The 18,590-nt window shown below is 42.5% G+C and overlaps 1 protein-coding gene across 1 annotated transcript; it reads right to left on the bottom strand.

Annotated features, from left to right (window-relative positions):
• Window positions 1–420: 420 nt before the first annotated feature.
• Window positions 421–17,670, bottom strand: CAV1 (caveolin 1). Its single transcript, XM_032197234.1, has 3 exons — window positions 17,605–17,670; window positions 17,094–17,258; window positions 421–2,802 (listed from the first exon to the last, which is right to left on the bottom strand). Exons 1-3 carry the CDS (start codon window positions 17,632–17,634, stop codon window positions 2,461–2,463), a joined length of 537 nt encoding a protein of 178 aa, XP_032053125.1. The 5' UTR covers window positions 17,635–17,670; the 3' UTR covers window positions 421–2,460.
• Window positions 17,671–18,590: the final 920 nt, after the last annotated feature.

Raw genomic sequence — 18,590 nt, forward strand, 5'->3', positions numbered from 1 at the left:
ATTAAGGATAAGTAACTTGTATGATGATACTGTTTTGTTTATTGGATCTTAAAATTCTCTGCAGGTAAATTTCATTATCCTAATTTGAAATGTGAGGAAATTGAGGAACAACAAGCAAAGGAACTTGTCATCTTTAAGCATTTAAGCAAGCTTGGGGTCCCTATTCAATGCTGAATGCACTGCCTACTTAGCAGCAGAAAATATTTCTTTGGGAGAAAAATGGAATTTTCTGTTGGGAAGAACCTTCCTGATTTAGATCCTGGAACACAAATAACAAATGTTTTGCATGTTCTTTCTTGAGAAACAAATGGCACTGCTTACTGTTTCTTTATCAATATTGTTCTTTTTCTTCCTCAAAACATGAGATTCATTCACATGACTTTTAAGGAAAAAGAAGTCAGACAGTAGCTACCATTAAACATTGTTTTATTGTAGTCTTTAATGTACATGCAGAATTAAAAAAGTGTCAGTTATATCTGTAAGCACATAACAACAATGTAAATGTATCAGATCAGCAATGTATTTGGATTAGGGACTAATAAATCTAAGTGAACAGACATCTTTCAGGATATACAGTTTATATGATAAATCAAGGTTTTCTTCAGAGTGATTTTCCTCATAAAAAGATAAAATATTTCTTGTTTATAATCTTGCTTGTTTTTAATTCTGAAAAAATCTATAATAGTACACTCTCCACTATGTACATAGAAAAACATAAAACTATATCCATACCAGTGTCTGTTTTAAATGCAAACAATAGTAGTTAATAGCTTTGTAACTTTTTGTGCACCCTCTCCCCTCTTCTCTCCCTCCCACCCCGTTTAAAAAATGCAGCATCTCCTAACGTTTTCAATGCTTTGGTAGAAAAAGAACCGAAGGCACTCCCATGTTAGGTAAAGCAGTAAGTGAAATATCAGCGCTAAATAAAAAAGCTGCAGGTGTACCAGACAGCTCCGTGCTCAGTCCCATGGGCCAAGTCCTGCACTCTTGGAGGTCAAGAACTGATTTGCTGTAGGTGCCAACTGGAGCAGGCTCAGGCCCCAGGTCGGGCTACAATAAAGCTGATCAGCCTCACAACTATTTTTACAAAAGCTTCACACAAACCACATGAGGATACAGGCAGTATCTCTCAACACAGTACTATCATGAGGGCAAAAAGCTCCTGCAGGAGCTCCTGCAGGAGTTCCTGTAGGATCCTGTAGGTCACAGCATCAGAGTATGTTGCAAGGGCTCTATTTTGTAGGCCTTGCACCTTGCAACATAGGCTAGCTTCACACAACACCCTCCATTTCAGACTTCTGATGTTGCAGCCTGTCTAAAAACAAACGAACAAATCCATGATTTGAAGCTCTAACCCATCTCTCATGATGGATTAGTTTAGACTCAGCAAAGCATCAATTCTCCTGAAAATATTCTGTGTGCTAGTGGCATGCTGACTTCTGCTGATAGGAAAGTTTTTAAAGCTGATAGGAAAGTTTCTCTCAGAGGCAGCTCCTCCTTGGCATTTTGTGGCTTGTGTTTGGCACACCTTCATTTTTCTCGTAACTCGGGGTTATCTCTGGCATACTTAAAATATGTAGTTATATGAATACTCTGGAAAAAAAATGAAGCCTATGAGATAAGCACCTAAATGCTAGCTAAGAGATGTGTCATAAGTCACAGTTAGGAAAACATTTCTATAATGACCAGTTTTAGTTTTCAACTGCAGTTTGCTTCTACAATTCCACAGAAGGCTGAGAAACAACTGGCTGCAAACTTCCAAGAGAGAGAGCAAAAGGCACAGACAGAAGCTTTTTTTATGGACGTGAAAAGCTTTCACGTGTCTATGTTTCCAGCCTGATGAAGCGTTAGCTTTTCAGGTCATGTATTAATTAAGTAATTTGTTTACTTAACCAATGTATTCATAGTACACCATACCTGACCACGACTGCAAATAGCTGTAGTCAACTGACGATACAATTGAAAAAGAACATTCTGCTAAAACCTGCCAGCTTGTCACGTTCATTCTGCTACAGTAGCTCTACACTCTTTGGCCACAATAACATGAATGGCATTACAGTGTTGGAAAACATTTTTGTCATTCTTTGGTATCTCTACGGATTTATCTTACAAGGAATGAACAGTGAGATAAAAAGGCACCCAATGTAACACTTCTGTCTCTGAATTGAACAGCCAGCAAAATGATATGCAACTGGCATGGAAAAATAGCCATTGATGGTTAGTTTGAAATGCAGGCTGAAAAGAGAGGGAAAAATAATAATAATAATAATAAAAAAGCAAGTAGTCCAGTAGGAATACACAGTAGAAAAAGAAACTGAGCAAGTGATTCTTTGTTTTGGGCCAGTAAATCCACCAGTTGCTGTTATGTTGCTTTGGAAAACGAAACTGGCACCAAAACACCCCAACCAACACAAAACCCCCACCCACTCTCTAGGCTGATGGCTTTTCTTCAAATGTCCCTCAAATCTCTTTCCGTACTGTGGCTCGGATGCTGCTGAACACTTTGCCTATAGCCTCAAAGAGTGGGTCGCAGAACGTGTGGATGCAGATGGAATAGACACGGCTAATGCACTGGATCTCAATCAGGTAGCTCCTTATGCATGGCACCACCGCCCAGATGTGCAGGAATGACAAGATGGCAAAGTAGATGCCCCAGATGAGAGCCATAGGAATGCCAAAGATTGCTGACAGTAAACGATAAAACCAGTATTTCGTTACAGTGAAGGTGGTAAAACTGGCCTTCCAAATCCCATCAAAGCTGTGTGTTCCCTCTGGCTCAGCAATCACATCTTCAAAATCAATCTGCATCAAAGAACACAAAAGCAGGTCAGTCAGGTGTCCCCATTAAGTGTGGATTCTAGAAACCCCTCACCTGGAAAGCAATGGTCCCCTGCACAAAACTCTGAAACATGTAATCCCTACATCCCAACATGATTCAACCCATCTTAACATATCATCTATGATAATGATATGAATAAGGCTTGCATTTTTTTTTTCCCTAGTGATTATCAGGAAGCCTCAATGACTAGCTCAAAACCAGACACCTAACTTTTAGATACTGTCCACAAAACTGCACTGCCCACAAAACTGAATAACTTTTCTTCAAGATATAGCTTGAATATTTTGTCTTCAAGGTATAGAGTGCCCTTAAAATCTATGTAAGAGATGAACCAGTTGAAAAGAATCATCATGCTGTCATTGCCTATCTTAACCATTTCACATTTTTACAAATGGAACAAATGTGCTCAGTACTTTGTCATTTTATGCACCTTAAGCATGCATCAATAAAATACGTTTTATTTGTCTGATTTTTCCATCTTACCCTGTAAAGCATTGCTAAATTTTGACAGTTAATAAATGTTAAGGACAGCTATTTAAATATATATTTTTGAAACAGTTGTGAATAGTTCTTAATAGCCTGAAAAATAAAATGCTGGATTTAGATTGGTATCAGATGGAGATCCTTTATATTCTGAAAGGGTAAGGGAGCTCTTCAATCTTGTTAAACATAGAGAGGCTCTTCGCATTAGAGCCATTTTGTTCTAACTTATCCTGTTTATGTGATAACCCCCTGTTCGTGAAAGACATAGGCGAACATATTAATGTTTAGAAGGAACACACTCTTCCACATATTTCATGGTTTTGACTATTCATAAATCATTCAAAAAGTCACCTAAGGAAGCAGTACATTCCAGCATGCATATTTTACGGTTCTATGTTGAAATACTGAGCTTTTTCAGGAAGCTTAATTGTCATAACATTTCTATTAGAAAATTAACAGAATTGGGGGTGATAGTTCAGCTTCATGTCACACAAACGCTTGTTTGATATAACCCACAATACAGGATATTTAATTTAGTCAGCACAACAAATTGTATAGGTACTGCATTCAAAAGGAAGAAGAACATCACAACAGTACGCCTCTGCAAGAAACTAAATGATTGTTTAAATTAGGTGAAAAAAAAAATACGTTCCTAGGACTGGATCCCAAAGTCCAGTGATGCTGCTGCCATAAGTGATGATTTACAGGAGCAGGCTGAGTATGATATGGGCCAGAGGACTCAGAAACTCAGGCATACCTTAGGAGGCTGGAAGGAGGTGAATATAAATATACTGTGTAAATATTGCTTATACTGTAGGAAAAGGCTCAAAATCACTTCTTTTCATTTAAAAATGGAAAAAACTTCTCCCTCTCTCCCACTGAATCTTCAGTCAGCCCATACAAAAGTTACCAACTGACTACAAAGGAAAAAATACTATAAAATCACTGGGCTTTCCAGTTTTATCAAGAAAAGATAATTCCCAAGCAAAAGTATACAGTCTAGGGGTAATTTGCTTGAAGGGTTTTAAAGTCCTCGTGAGGAAATTTCTGAATCAGATGTAATATCAGACATCCCAAATGCCTAACATCAAGCTGGCTAAATTTAATGTGTTACTGGGCCTAACCATCACTTTTCCTGCTCAGGTCAGTGCATCTCTCCAGATATTGGATAAACAAACTACGAACCCTCTGTTCTTTACCTGCTGCTCTGAATGAGGCTTTAGTGATTTGAAAGTGCTTTGTGACTCTTCTGGATGAGATTTCATTATGACCCTAATCATGGCCATCATACCTTAAGCTAGCATTTGGGTTGAAATTCTGTCTCCACAGAAACCAGTGGCAGGATCTGCATCAGCTGATACCTAACGAACACGACACAGCTCCACGCACTTCTTGTGAAGGCATGCAGAGCCAACAGTCTATCTGGAATTTCTGAAACTGAAGAGCATAATTTTAAACAATAACCACAGAAAGAGAAAATGAAAAGAGAGTCTTAGGCACAGTTCTCTCCTGCAGTATTTCTGTCCGTATTAAATAGCCTACACTTCTGTAGGTCATGTGATTTTTTAGTACTAATCTTGGAAAACAATTTCCCGGAAAATAGTGTATAAAAACAGCATATACAGGACACTATATTTGTTGCTGAGTTTAGACAGGACATTGGAGCTTATTTGGGTTCTGTAATGTCAGTGGGACCAATACTGAAGCTCTAGTAGAAATAACTCCAGTTCTGGTAAGGGCATCACAGGCAATAGAATGTTCTATATTTTCACTGTGGCCTTATTAGATATAAAAGTTCACTGTAGATATAAAAGTCACTAAATAAGTGACACAAAATTAGCTTTATAAAGTACATTGGCCATAAAATAATTATATGAATTTGTCATTAGAAGTTATCTGCTGTCTAGAAAGACAGAGCAAGGATGTATTACGATTTTATGTTCCAAACGAAACAATCAGATGCCCTGGTATCAATCACTGCATTTTTAGGACTGGATCACAAGAGAAAGAAGAAAAAGTTGTAAATGTACATGAAGAAGTCAATAATATCTCCTGATGATAGTGTCTAATTGTCTTCTATCTAACCTCAAAAATAAAACAAAAAAAAACTAAGATGTTTTCAAGAGCTGCGTATTATTTACCAAATCAATCTAATTCAACTGAGTGCACTTGTTGGAAAAATGTATGCCCGATTTTATTTTCTTTTAGAAATACACTGGGAAGCATGCTTACATTATATATTTTTGCAGCAATTCAAAAGCAAGCTTTTCATTGTAACCTGTATTGCATGGTAGTTCATTTTCAAAGCAAATGGGTGCTCTTGGCTTATTATCAACATTAGCCTTGAAATCAGATAATAAAAATATGCAGATGATTTTAGCAAGAGAAAGTAGCTTCTCAGAAAATGGTATTACAAGAAGACTATATATATTTTTTTTTTCCTCATAGGTTGTACATAGCGTTCTTATTCTAAAACTTGTGGCAATTTATTGTGTTCTTCCCATCAGTTGATGCTGTGATCATTGGCAGAGAGTTTGTGCACGTAGCTATCATACAGCATGTCAGTGCATCAGGGGTCATGCCCAAAGTCTTTATATTCCACTCAGTTATAGCAGAGTCTATCTTTTATGTTTTCAACAAGCTGATAAGGGAAATATTAAATCTCACGAGGAAAGCAACTTTGCATTGAGATCATTTTCATGGTTATAACTTTAGCTAAGTGGGACCTATTTTTATCTGCAGAACATGTTTTTGGCATGCAAGCAGTTAATGTGAAGCTCCTAGAATTTTGCAAATAAATATTAAGACTGGCTTGTAATTTGTTTCCTTTAGAAATAATTACTTACAATGAATGCTTTACTGAAAAATGGAAGCTGGTAAACTCATCGATTTTCAAATCAAATAGTAAATTTTCTGTAATCCCAATTCTCAGAAACTGATGGTTTTAGCCTGTTGTGTGACCCAAGATGTCCTCAGAGTTAATCCTGGGGAGCTGACAGAAGAATCAGACCATATAACATTTCCAGATGGGCAGCATTGTCCTCATTCCAGGAGATGATGCTAATGTCAGAACATTCACGATATATCCTTGGCCGGGGTTTCTCCGCTCAAGTCATGCACAGTTGTCCTAAAAGTGCTCAGGCATCAGTCTGCCTGAGATTGTAATGGCAGTGTATTTCTGCCACCAGAAATCACCAGGAGTTGGTGGAGTCCTTCCTTGGAGCAATTTTAACAGCACTATGAACGTTTCTACCAATGCACAGAGCCCAAATAGATGGTGCTATGGGAACAATAACTGACGTCTCCCTACCACATCTTTCCCACTTCATTATTTCTCAAGTACCATGTTCTCCATTGCTCCACATTGCATACGGAAGACACCAAACTGAATTTGAGAGTGAAAAGACAGAAAAATGGCCTGGCAGCTGTAAAATCTCTCAGATGAATGGGTTAAAACGAACCTGTTGTCTGTCTAAAAGCCACAATAATGTTATGAAGTAACATATGTGTTGAGAGAGTGCAACGGTAACATCTGTGTTGCTGTCCAAAAACAGGCTTACCCGAAGCAGTATAAAGTCTAAATCAAGCTATCCAACGAACCGAGGTAAGCTGGGCTCTTCCACGTCTCAGCTGCAACCAGATCACGTACGAATCCCACTGGCTGGGAAATGTGCTATTTATTTCATCGTTCAGGCAGTGCAGATAAGTCCTCACACTGCAGGAACTGAGATATCACCCAGATTCTTCCTGCGCTGAACCACTCCCATGAAAGATCCTGTTTTTAACTCCCAGGGATCTGTCCTCAGCAAACAGCACAGAGAATAGGTGACTGGATGCACTTTGCCTTGCTATGGGATATATTTCTTTCAGTTACTCACCCCTCAGTCTCTTCTAACATTCCCCTCTGGTTTTTAGTTCAACAGCACTCAGTAATGGTGAGTGTCATCAGCCTGATAACGGGAGTCCAAATGAACTAAGTAAATTAAAAATAGGAGTGACAGAAGAAACAGAAGTGGCCAGAAATACAATCCTAGGGAAGAAAGACACTCTGCAGCTCTTCACTAATTTCTGGAAACGGACGTAACTGGCTCACAAGGCGAAGATACCTCTATTACTGATACCTTTCTCAACTCCGCTTTTGCCAAAGCATCAAATATATGTAAATTTATGGAAGACTCTGCTTTATTCATGTAAAGACATGCTTAGGTTAGGCACAGGTCCTGTTGTGAAGACTACAGCATGTAGCTTGTTCCTCTAGAGCTATCAGGGTGTGCTGTGAAACAACTGGGAATTATTTGCCAAGCTAATGAAAATGCAGGCACGTTCACTTGTGACAAGGAGAGAAGTAAAGGAAATTTGTTTTGACCCACTAAAGGATGCTAATAACTCACTGCAGCCTTCTGTTTCAGCCAAAGCTATTAAACACTATCAACTTCTGTTCCATGCCTACAATGCACTTCCTGACTTCAGCTATTCTTTGTTTCCTACTATTCAGCTTGGTGAAGCCAGTTTTTACATTGCTTGAAGCTTTTGTCTGATTCTGCTATGAGAATTATTGCAGCTTCTTTTGCCCTGCATGTGTTTATTAAACTTTTATCAGGAAATTAAGGGACCTGCTTTGATTCTAAAAGAGATTTACTTACAACAAAGGGAAATGGTACGGAGGATTTGCCTTCTTTCTCAAAGGTTGTTTAAAGAAAAACCCTATTAATTAAAAAAGCTTAACAGTGTGAAGTTATTGCTTTAAACAAACAAACAAAAAAAATACAAAAACAAAGAAAGAAACAAAAAATATCCCCAAAACATGAAACAGATAAAACAGCTGACTCAAGTATATGTGCCTTATGTATGAATATAGTTGACCTTGCCACTTTAGTCCTTATGTCCTTTAGTCTTCAAACTGCCTACCTAACAGTTACGCTTTTCCTCAAATTTTGTCCTTTGAGATATCCATTCCATAGAAAATTTACTGTGCTGGGTTTATCAGAAAAAAATATTAAGACCACTGCCATTTTACAAAGACTTTGGCCTAATCCACATTTCTGCAACTGTAATTACTCAGGTCTTCATGTGCAGTATGTGTGCTGCTGCTGTGCTCACAACATAAGGAGAGCAGGGATACCACCACTGCTCCAGTGAGGGGGAACCCAACCAAGAGCTCACTCAGCGTGCCTACATTTCTGAGTGCCTTCAATATTTTTTGGAGTCAGTGAAAAGAGGCTCAGGTCCTTACTGGCTGTCTTCTGACTGATCACTCATATCTTCAATCAGGCAAACCGCTTAAATACGCACACAGCCTGAACAATGGGAACGGCCTCACTGATGTCAATATGCTTAAGTGTTCTGCCAGACAAGGGCTGTAGTCAAGCCAGACTGAAAGTTGGGTCTGTGATGAATAATTAACATGTACAAATATGTATTTATGGAAGATGGAGTCACAAGCGAGTTTTCCTTACATTTTTAGCACAGAGCATAGGCACTGGCTTTACAACTTACCCCGTGCTATTTTAAAACAGTATTTTCCCTGATACTAAGCCCGTAAGTAATGTTTCCTCAGATTATACTGTCTCTTTAGGACTCAGAAAAATGAGTCTTGTAACAAAAGGCAGATACCATCATTTTTTTTCTGTTGTGACAAATGCAACTTACAAAATTTCCCAAAGCACTCAATGTCCCTTAAAGAAAACATTCAGCTGAAGAAAATAACATTTAAATGTTTCCTTGTCTCTTTGAAATAGCATGTTTCCACATCTGCTGGTGCCTGTCTTCCTGACCACTGCCACATTTTTTTCAGAAAATGACAAAAAAAACATATAAGGTTTTTTCTACTGAGCCCGAGGGAAAGAGAACGGGAGGTGTCAGAACTCAGAGGGGTAGAGCTGCTTTTCTCCTTTCCCTCACCACCCAGGAGACTTCAAAATTTTGGAGGTGTAGGGTGTGGGACATGGCAGTGCCTCATGGCTGCAAGGCCTACATTAAGAGGAACAGGAGGAGGCCTACTCTTGCTCTGAGTAGGTCTGTCTGGACCTAGGTTGCATGGGATTACAAGAACTTTAACAATGGCTTCACTTGTTTTGACCCTAATAAAGAACCCACCCTTTTTTTTTAAGAACACTGTGCAGTCTCCATCAAGCAAACATTTATCAGCACTACGTAAAGAAGCTGATAACTTTGTGCCCAAAAACATACAGCTTAACAACACCTAGATATTTTATGGCTGTCAGGTGTGTTATAAAGGCACGACTTCTATACCAGAGCATCTGTATAAGCCTTAGGCTATGGCATGGGTGAATGCAAAGCACGAGCATCAGCTGTGCCCAGAGAAGGACAAGGTTCCCTCATGGGAGAGTTCAAGCCCTGTTATTTGTTCAAACTGACTGAGGAATTTGCATTACATTCTCTTTCTCCCTGTGCCTACTTTCCATCATATTGCAGGAACAGTGTTCTGCTGGCAGATCTCTTCTTTGGAGATAGGGAATCTTTCTCAAATACTATAGAGTACAGCAAAAAAAGCAAACAATGCTTCAACAAACAAGGATATTAATGCTGGAAAAGAGTTAAAGGACTATACTGTTCTAGCTAGAGCAGAAAACCTTGTCCTGCCAGGAGTGACCACTGCTGCACCAATAACAAATATTCAGACAGATTATGAGCAATTTAAAATTATGTCATGACTTAGGAAAGGGTTATGATTGCAAGATCAGCACTTTACAAACAGAAAGATCAATGAAAATTGCCAAACTTTGCTACTAATTACCAAGAGGAGAACGTCTGACAATGCTGAATTACTCATTACATACCAGAAAAGCCCTGGTGATGGGCTTTGTTTTTATCAGATGGGCAGGCTCATCTAAAGCTGCGGAAGTATTCACATGAAATATGCTACTGGTGGCAATAGGTCAGCCCTGCAGCAACCAGGCATTCTCCAGAGATTTCTTCCTGAAGCACTTGTCTGTGCTTCTCAGTATAGCCCAGCAGAAGGAAAGAATAGCAACTCAAGGAGACATCTGCACGCCTCTGAAACACAGCTAAACTTCCTGCGCAGGTGGGGAGATCACATCAACCAGTTACTTGGCAGACGGGTCAATGCTGTCAGAGCGAGTGGTCAGAAAATGAAGTGGCTGCTTTCCTCTCTGGAAACTGGGCTGCTGGGAGGTTATCACAATTTTCTCAAAGGGAAAAACTGTTACAAAGCTTTCTTCGTTTATTATTTGTTTCATGTTGAATAGTTCCTCCTCATTTGATGCAGCTATGTTAGCTAAAACCTCTGAGATATCTTTGTGTACGTGCATGCATACATATTTGTGTCTGTATGCTTAAAGTTGCATATTCCTCAGCATGAACAGTGGGGTGAAATTTGGAATATATTAAAACTAAAGGGAGTTTTTTTAAATTAATTCCACTAGAGTCTGGAATTAACCAGAGTTCAGGAATGTTAATAAAACCAAAGGTATCCTCTAATGAGTTTTTTAGATGGTTATATTGCCCTCTGATATAATACCATTTGGAAGTTTTACAGATCTGATATTAAGCTAATATTGTTATTAGTATCTATTTATATACTATTTATATTATTAATATAATAACATTAATATCACAATTGCTAGCCTTTAATATAACTTTTTGAGAACTTGCTCTAGCTTCATTCCTCCTAAATTTGGGCACTAATGGTGAATGGAAATATAGCAATGTTGGACTCTGTAGTATCACATGGAGAGAGAAAGGCAACTTCACATGGGGCTTTATACATGAAATCTCTATCATTTGTATCATTTGTAAGGGAGTCTAATGAGAGGAGACTCTTAACTAGGTATACTAACCATAAACATATTCCTGTTAGTTGCTGCAATTATTTTTTAGCAAATCTGTGTAACTTGTTCTCACTATTTCCCTCTTTTCTAACTGAGTGTGCTTACTGCTGTGAGTGCCTAGTTACTGCTCTGTTCCTTTAAAAAAGATCTGCCTCTGCATTTCTTCTGTTAGAAGGCTGTCCTTCTACTGGAAGATCTTAAGTTACTGACCCTTAAATATGAGGCAACTCTTTCTTTAATATTTCACAAAGATCAAGATGTTGCTGGTCTACAGTTGCAGCCTTATTATAAATTGCATTGAAAAGGAGTTACATGAACATGGACTTGATAAAACAACAGGAGACTGAGGTCTACAGGAGATACTAAGATAATCTTGAGGGAGAACTAAGTGTGTTTTGTATTTGTTTGAGGTTGTTGGAAGGCATTTGACAGCTTACAGAGGAAGCATTGCAATCCTTCTACGAGATTCCCTTAGGCTTCTTTGAAACTCCGAGTGTACTTTGGCACAGCGGGAGTTTGGGCAGGGAATGTGATGCTTTCACCTTTAACTGCGATAGTATCTTCGCACTTCTTATCTGAGAAGCTGACTTTATCAGTTCCTTTTTATTTGAAAATGAAGTACGTGGGCCAGACAAGCCTTATTCTTGTACAGCTCCATTGACAGCTATAGCATAACTCCTTGGCTATCGTGAATAAAACAGGGTGCGAGCTTCTCCAGCTAATGCACTCTTTCGAGTGGGCACAGTGATACTGAGACTGTTTGTCCTTTTGAATACTAACCCAATGACATAACTTCTAACAAGAATAATACTGCATAAAATTAGAAGTTAGTTTTGAAACTATGCAAAGACATTTTCATAAGAAATCTCCTAGAAAAAAAATTTAAAGGGACTAACAGAGTCAAACCTGTCCCCATCAAAAAATCAAACAAACTTAAGAGCCATAACTTTTATTTTGTCTTCAACACAATAATAATATAATAATAATAATAATAACAACAACAACAAATCCTCTTCAGTCTCGGATGCTTTTATTGTTGTAATTTGTCTAGAAAAGAAAAGAAAGGTGGTAGTTTTGGATCAAGCAGCTCAGAAAATTAGCTGCTGATGTAGATTTCATCCCACTGTCAATTTACTATAAGGGTATTTGAGAACAGTGGGGAATAGAAACTATTTTTAGAGCTGTATTTCTCTTCAGCTTTCCAGATATCACAAGTTTTATGGCTCATCCATGTTCATTAGTATTTTATTCTCTCTGTTGCTTAAAATACACCAAAGATCCAGTTCTCATTGGGCTCTATTATACACATTTTCCTGTTCCCACAGAAGACTTTTAGATTTCAATGATTTGTTTCGGTATTAGACAGCCATACTTTCTGCAACAGATGGTGGTATTTTTTTCCATATATTGGGTAAAAAAATCTAAAATGAATTCAAATAGTTCTTAAAATTTTCTAACATATACTCTAAATAAAGTTGAATTTAACAGAAGGGAAAAATATTTGCCTTCTCTGACTATGAGGTAGTGTCCAACAAACTCTAACAAAAGGAACATCCATGTTGAATAGTTGGCTCTGTCCCCATTGTCATCAAACGAACATTTTCCTATGGAGTTATGAGTCATGTTCATCACGCTAAACAAGAAGGCAGCGCATAAGGCTTTAATAATACCACAATCTTAAATACAAACGCTTTTGAGATCTGAGACTTGATTAGAACACATTCAATTATTATCTGTAACCTTATGGGCATTCAAAAATTCCGTGCCTAGCAATCTGAAAACTCCTAATTCCTGTGCAAGAAAACTGTTTTTCAGAGTTCTCAGGCCATGCTCAGTCCTCTTACAAACCAGCCTCTGCAACAACTTGAGCTTTAGTCTCTGAATTGTAGACTGGCCTTGAAAGAAACACTTGGAACAGAATTGGATCGGATGGACAGGCAAAGTCCAACACCGGAATAGTGCTGCATTTTAAAATCTAAACCCCACTGCTGGACATTGATATGGCACCCAGTGTAAGAATCATCTCATTTAAATGCACCTGCGCAACAGTAAGGTGTCGTGTCTGAGCTATGTGGAGAGAAACACACTCTGGGAGAAAAACCCACCTCATCCTGTGGTTAGGCTTAAACTCTGTGACACGAATCTGCCTCCACAGATGTGTAACCACTCGAAGAGGAGGAGCTGACAGCTGTTGTCACATCAGTGTGGCAGACCTCAGTGCCTTAACCTTCCCAGCTGAGCACAGCAGGGGACAGTCTCTGCCTTCCTTCCAGGAGGTCCCAGCGGTGAAGGGAGGTGCTCTGCCTAGGCACCTCTCCTCCGTGCACAAGGTCCTTCCTTGCAGTGACATGAATTTTCCTTACCAGCATCAGCTTGAAGAGGAAGGCACGAATACACAGCTGTTTAAAACTTGGTACAAAAGCTCTGCATTGTTACATCTGCAGCCAAGTACTGATTTTTTTTTTTTTTTCCAGAGAGAAAAGGACGCTTACACAACGAACAGCAGATAGACACCACTTGTTTAAAACAAACTAATAATTATGTCCTGGGTGGTGCACCAGGCACAGGCCTTTCTCCCTAGCAGAGCACAAAAGAATTGTGATCTAGCTGCAGATGTAACTGCACGTTTGGTCCTCACTAGTCCAGAAGGCGCAGATTTTGTAGGGCTGGCTACCTGGCCTGTCCCCATGGTGAGCAAAGGAGTAATGAGAAGCACAAGCCAGCCTCAGAGAGATGCAGAAAAGCTAGCTCCCTCCTCTGCTTTTTCCAAATTCAGTAAACTCTGAATACTTGACCAAAGATACTTTCAACTCCAAAGAGTTGGAAGGCTGTAATTTTGCCACAATCTGGAGAACACAAATAGTGTATTGGGAAACAGGAAGAGGAAAGACTGAACAAGTCCTGAAAGAGAACTTCAGGCACCTGCTTGCAAACCTTGGGTCAGCGGGGAGGGAACGATAAATGACAGAAAAAAAAAAAGCCAACTATCAGCTTTCTCTCCCGGTGCTTGCATTTCATCGCACACAAACAAAAACTGTGGGATATAAGTCAGAGTAGAATCTGACATAAACAGATACAGTTCCGAGGAAAATAGCTCTTTAATCAACAAAGTGACTCCCACAGAGTTCCCAGGTGCTCAGAGGTTGTTTCTCCCTTACTAGATTCTTATTCTGCTTTCTGTTTGACCAGACAACCCCACAAGCTGGTACCTCAACAACTGCTGCGTGTTCTGAGCATCCCAAAGTGACACATGAGGGCAGTCATATGAGGAAGAAACTCCTTCCTTTCCGCTCCCTGCTGAAGGAATTAGAACAGGAAGGAAATTCTGGTGATTTTACTAGATTGTGCTTCCTCCTGCACGGAGCTGCCAGCTCTGCTGGCTGCGTAACTCAGCTCTCACACTGCAAGGTCAGTAAGGCCCCAGTTCCACCCCTCCCTGAGCAGAAATCCAGTTGTTTGCCCCACTTTTCTGGAAGCATCACACAGCACTTGGCTTCCACTTGGCCTCTAATTTGAAGATAAAAAGTAAGCAAAGTCACTGTCACCAATATGTTTGGTGTAAAGCATCTGGATCATGCCTCGCCCCCTTGCCTGGATCCCTCCCCTGTTGCTGCCTGCCCCATTTATCTGCTGCAGAGGAAGCTCTGCAGATGCTGTTTGCTGCACATCAAGGGAATGCCTCCTGCTTCTCACAAGCAAGGGTTATTTTTAAAATGTGCTATGGCAAGTATTTGAACGCAGACAACACTGAGGCCTTTTAGAGAGCTGCTTACAGGGCAGATTCCTCATTCTCTGTCTAATCATTTCTATTTCATGGTTGACTGACTTGTCCCCAGTTTCCATGTTATTGTGGCTCCTAGTCAAGTGGCAAGAAATGCCTGAAATGATGAGGTTCCAAATCTAGAAAAATGTAATGGCTCTAAACAACACTCAGCTAAGTCTAAGCCACGCTTCTGGCCTCAGAACAGCCCTGAACAACATTTTTCTGTCTTTCAGCACCCAAACTAGGGGCTCCTTCTGTTACCCAAGTACATTTTTTACTCTCTACCTGGATGATTTACAATGGAAGGAAGAGAGGCAGATAGGTGACAGAAGGAGCCACAGACTGATGGCTAAGGCAGGAACTGAATCTGTGCATCTTCAGCCCAGCGTCTGTCAGCTAGGAACTGGATCTGAGCTTTACGGCTACTTCTAGCAAGCTGAACCTGAAAGTAGTATCCAAATAAACTTAAATTAGTAGTATCCGAACAAACTTAAACTGTAGCAAAATTCCTCTCCATACTTTTCACGTTGAACCTATTTCTGAAATATCTATAAAATCAAATAAATCCTTATTTATCCTTGTGACGAGGTAGAAAAGTGTCACTTCGTGATGCCCACACTTTTTACAAATGCTGCTGCTTTTATAATGCAAAATGGATCCCGTCTGGTTAACATCAAGTTCACTTTGATACATTCCTGCGTCTCGATGTGGCTACGTGCACCACCAGAAACTCACTGATACGGAGGCAGTACCAGTATTCTGGGTGCCTGCTGGTTTTCAATTAATTTATCTGTTGGTCCACAACCATTTTGGAAGGACAAACTGAAAAAAAAATCTCACTTTTTCCATTCCTACAATTCTAACTTTTCAACTTCACTTTGGACGATTGGATGTAATCAAGCTAACTTTCCTAATCATTGCCCCAGTGGGAGGCAGGGAGGGCAGGACGGGCTTTGTAGGCTTCATTTTCCTCTCTGTCCGTTAGGAGTTTTTTCCATGAGTGGTCTGCCTCTCGTCCCAGCAGGAGCTTTCTTTCCCTAGTTAAGTTTGTGGACACTCGATTCCGACTTGTTTGGGGGCTGTGACTCATCCTCGGAAGGTCTGGTTGCTTTGGGGACTTCTTCTGTTGATGTACGCAATGAGCTGTGATGCAGCCTCATTCTCCAGCCTTGCATTCCCTGCCTACTCAGCTGCTCCCCCACGGGTGGCAGAAAAAGGAATCGCTCCCTCAACACCAGGCATCTTAAAGGACGTTTTGTACTGCTGCGTACACAGATGATTTTTTTCTAAACTAATTAAAAATGTATTCCTTTTCTTTCTAGGTCCTGGAGCTGACAACGGCTCCTTAATTAAAGATATAGCCCGCCCTAGGGGATAATTCCTACTCTTGATCTGCAACACGGGCAGTCCTATTCAGCACCTTCAAACTTTGCTGAAGGCAGAGGGATTTGAGGTTACTCACAACCTTACTGCACTGTCTGCACGTACAGCACAAATCATCTTTCTGACAAACATCCTGAAACTAGATTCCAGCCCTTCTGTCCTCGGAGACAATAGGACATTTCTCTTTTTTAGTAATGGGTCATCGTGACCAACGGATGGGGTGGTCATGGTGATGGTGCTGGACCCTAAGCAAGCCAGCTGGTGGTTAGTCACCCGCTGCACCTGGCAGGCTCCCGTTGGTCCTGGGTCCTGACAAGCCCAGACGACAGCATCCTCAGTTCCCGCACGTATAGCACAAAACCCGTCTGCTACGAGGAAAATCAGCCCTAGGACATTTCTGACTGAAGGGACTTCGAGGAGAAATCCCCGTCGGTCCACATTTGCCAAAACTGTCAAACCGAATTGTAAGCCAGAGCCTAAACCGGGGCGCAGCCAGCTTTTGCTTAGCCTCTTCCCTCGCTTCTTGAGGGAAAACCACCAAGGAAAAGCAAACGCAAGGAGGAAACGAATGCAGCCCCCTCCGGGACCTCTGCTCTGCTCCCTCTTGGCTGAGGCTGGGCGGCCGAGACCCGAGGGGGCTCAGCCCCTTCCCCGTCCCTGCGGGGCTGTGCCAGCCGCTGCCCAAATCCCCTCTCCCTTTTTTTTCCCCCAAAATAAAGGAATTGGGACCCGACCCCCCTCCCTTCGCGCAGCAGGTGGAGGGGAGCGGCCCGGGCTGGCGCGTCCCCCTCGCCTACCCCTACCCCCCGCTCACCTTGACCACGTCGTCGTTGAGGTGCTTGGGGTCCCGGTTGACCAGGTCGATCTCCTTGGTGTGCACGTCGTGCACCGCCTTCTCGCTCAGCTCGTCTGCCATCATCTTGTTGTTGGGCTTGTAGATGTTGCCCTGCTCCCGGACGGGCGCCGCGTACAGAAAGCCCTGCGGAGGGAGAAAGGGGAGAGCGGCCGCGAGGGAGAGGAGGGACGGGAGGAAGGCAGAACCCAGCCGGGGAGCGGGGAGGGGGGGGGGGCAGAGAGAGGCCGGGCAGGGCCGAGAGGGGCGGGCAGCGGGGGGGCGGCCCCGCTCCCGGGGGAGCCGGGCTGCGGGCGGCTCTGCCCCGGCTATAAAACCGCAGCCCCGGGGGCGCGCCCCCCGCCGTGCCAGGCGCGGCTCCGCCGCTCGCCGCCGCTCGTCCCGCACCGCCAGGCGGCCCTGCAGCCCCTCCGGGGGGTGCCCGGGACCCCCACCCCACCCCATCCCATCCCAGCCGTCCCCCAGTCCGTACCTCCGAGTCCACGTACTTGGTGCCGGACATGCTGCCCCGCTGCGGGTGGGTGGCGGCCGGCCGGGCGCTATAACGGAGGCAGGAGGATCCCGAGCGGGAGGGAGGGAGGGAGGGAGGCGGCTGGCGGCCGGCCAGGGCCCGCTCCCGGCCTCCGCTCGGGGCGGGGGGACCGGAGCCTGCAGGGGCGTCGCGACCCGCCCGGCACCGGCCCGGGGTGGGAGGGGAAAGCGGCCCCGAGCCGGCAACCTGCCCGCCTCGGCCCCCCGAGGGGACGGGGACAGCGACACGGGGACGGGGACGCTGCCCCGGGACCCCTACGGCATTGGGGGGGGGGAGGAGGCGAGGAAGAGGTGAGGAGATGGGAAAGCCCCTCCGCCTCTGACAGTCGCTTACACACCGTTTACACACAGTTTACACACGCTCCCGATCGCCCCAGGAACAATTGTGGGAACTTGGGACATCCTCGGGCTGAAGAAAAAGTGATCTGTCTCCTCAACCGGTTCGTTTGGGAGCTATGCAAATATTTAGCAGTCCTGCGCTTGAACGGCACGGTGTTTTCCTGGGAGGAGGCTGACCCCAGCGTGTCTGCCCTGCCCGTTAGCCACCGGCACTTCGCTTCTGAAGAGGCTCCGTGGGACACCCACGGTGGCCACGCTCTGTTCCCCAGGCCCTTTATAAACCCAGGGGCATGTGTAGGCATAAACGCTGCGAGGATTCATCACGGAGTGCCAGACAGCCCAGGTTACAGATGCAATGGCACTGTGCAGCTGTAAACTCCGAGTTATATTTAGCCTTTTTTTTTTTTTTTTTTTTTTGATGTTTGCAACCATCAGCTTTCCATTAGGAAATCAGACCTTGTTGTTGTAAACTTTATAACGCTAACAGCAAAGTGGCGACCTTGTGCCATTTAGCACGGAATTGCAGCAACAGAAGTAGAACGGTCTTGACAGCTGCGTACTTAGCTGTGGCAGGTCGAGAAACGAATC

The sequence above is a fragment of the Aythya fuligula genome, chromosome 1 (genome assembly GCF_009819795.1).
Source record: "Aythya fuligula isolate bAytFul2 chromosome 1, bAytFul2.pri, whole genome shotgun sequence".
Taxonomy (NCBI): Eukaryota; Metazoa; Chordata; class Aves; order Anseriformes; family Anatidae; genus Aythya; species Aythya fuligula.

Excerpts from the sequence above, each read along its gene's own strand:
- CAV1 (XM_032197234.1), bottom strand. The coding sequence starts at position 17,634 with ATGTCCGGCACCAAGTACGTGGACTCGGAG. Across the intron at positions 17,259-17,604 it reads CCAAGTACGTGGACTCGGAG|GGCTTTCTGTACGCGGCGCC; the intron begins GTACGGACTGGG and ends CTCCCTCCGCAG. Across the intron at positions 2,803-17,093 it reads TCAACGACGACGTGGTCAAG|ATTGATTTTGAAGATGTGAT; the intron begins GTGAGCGGGGGG and ends TCTTTGATGCAG.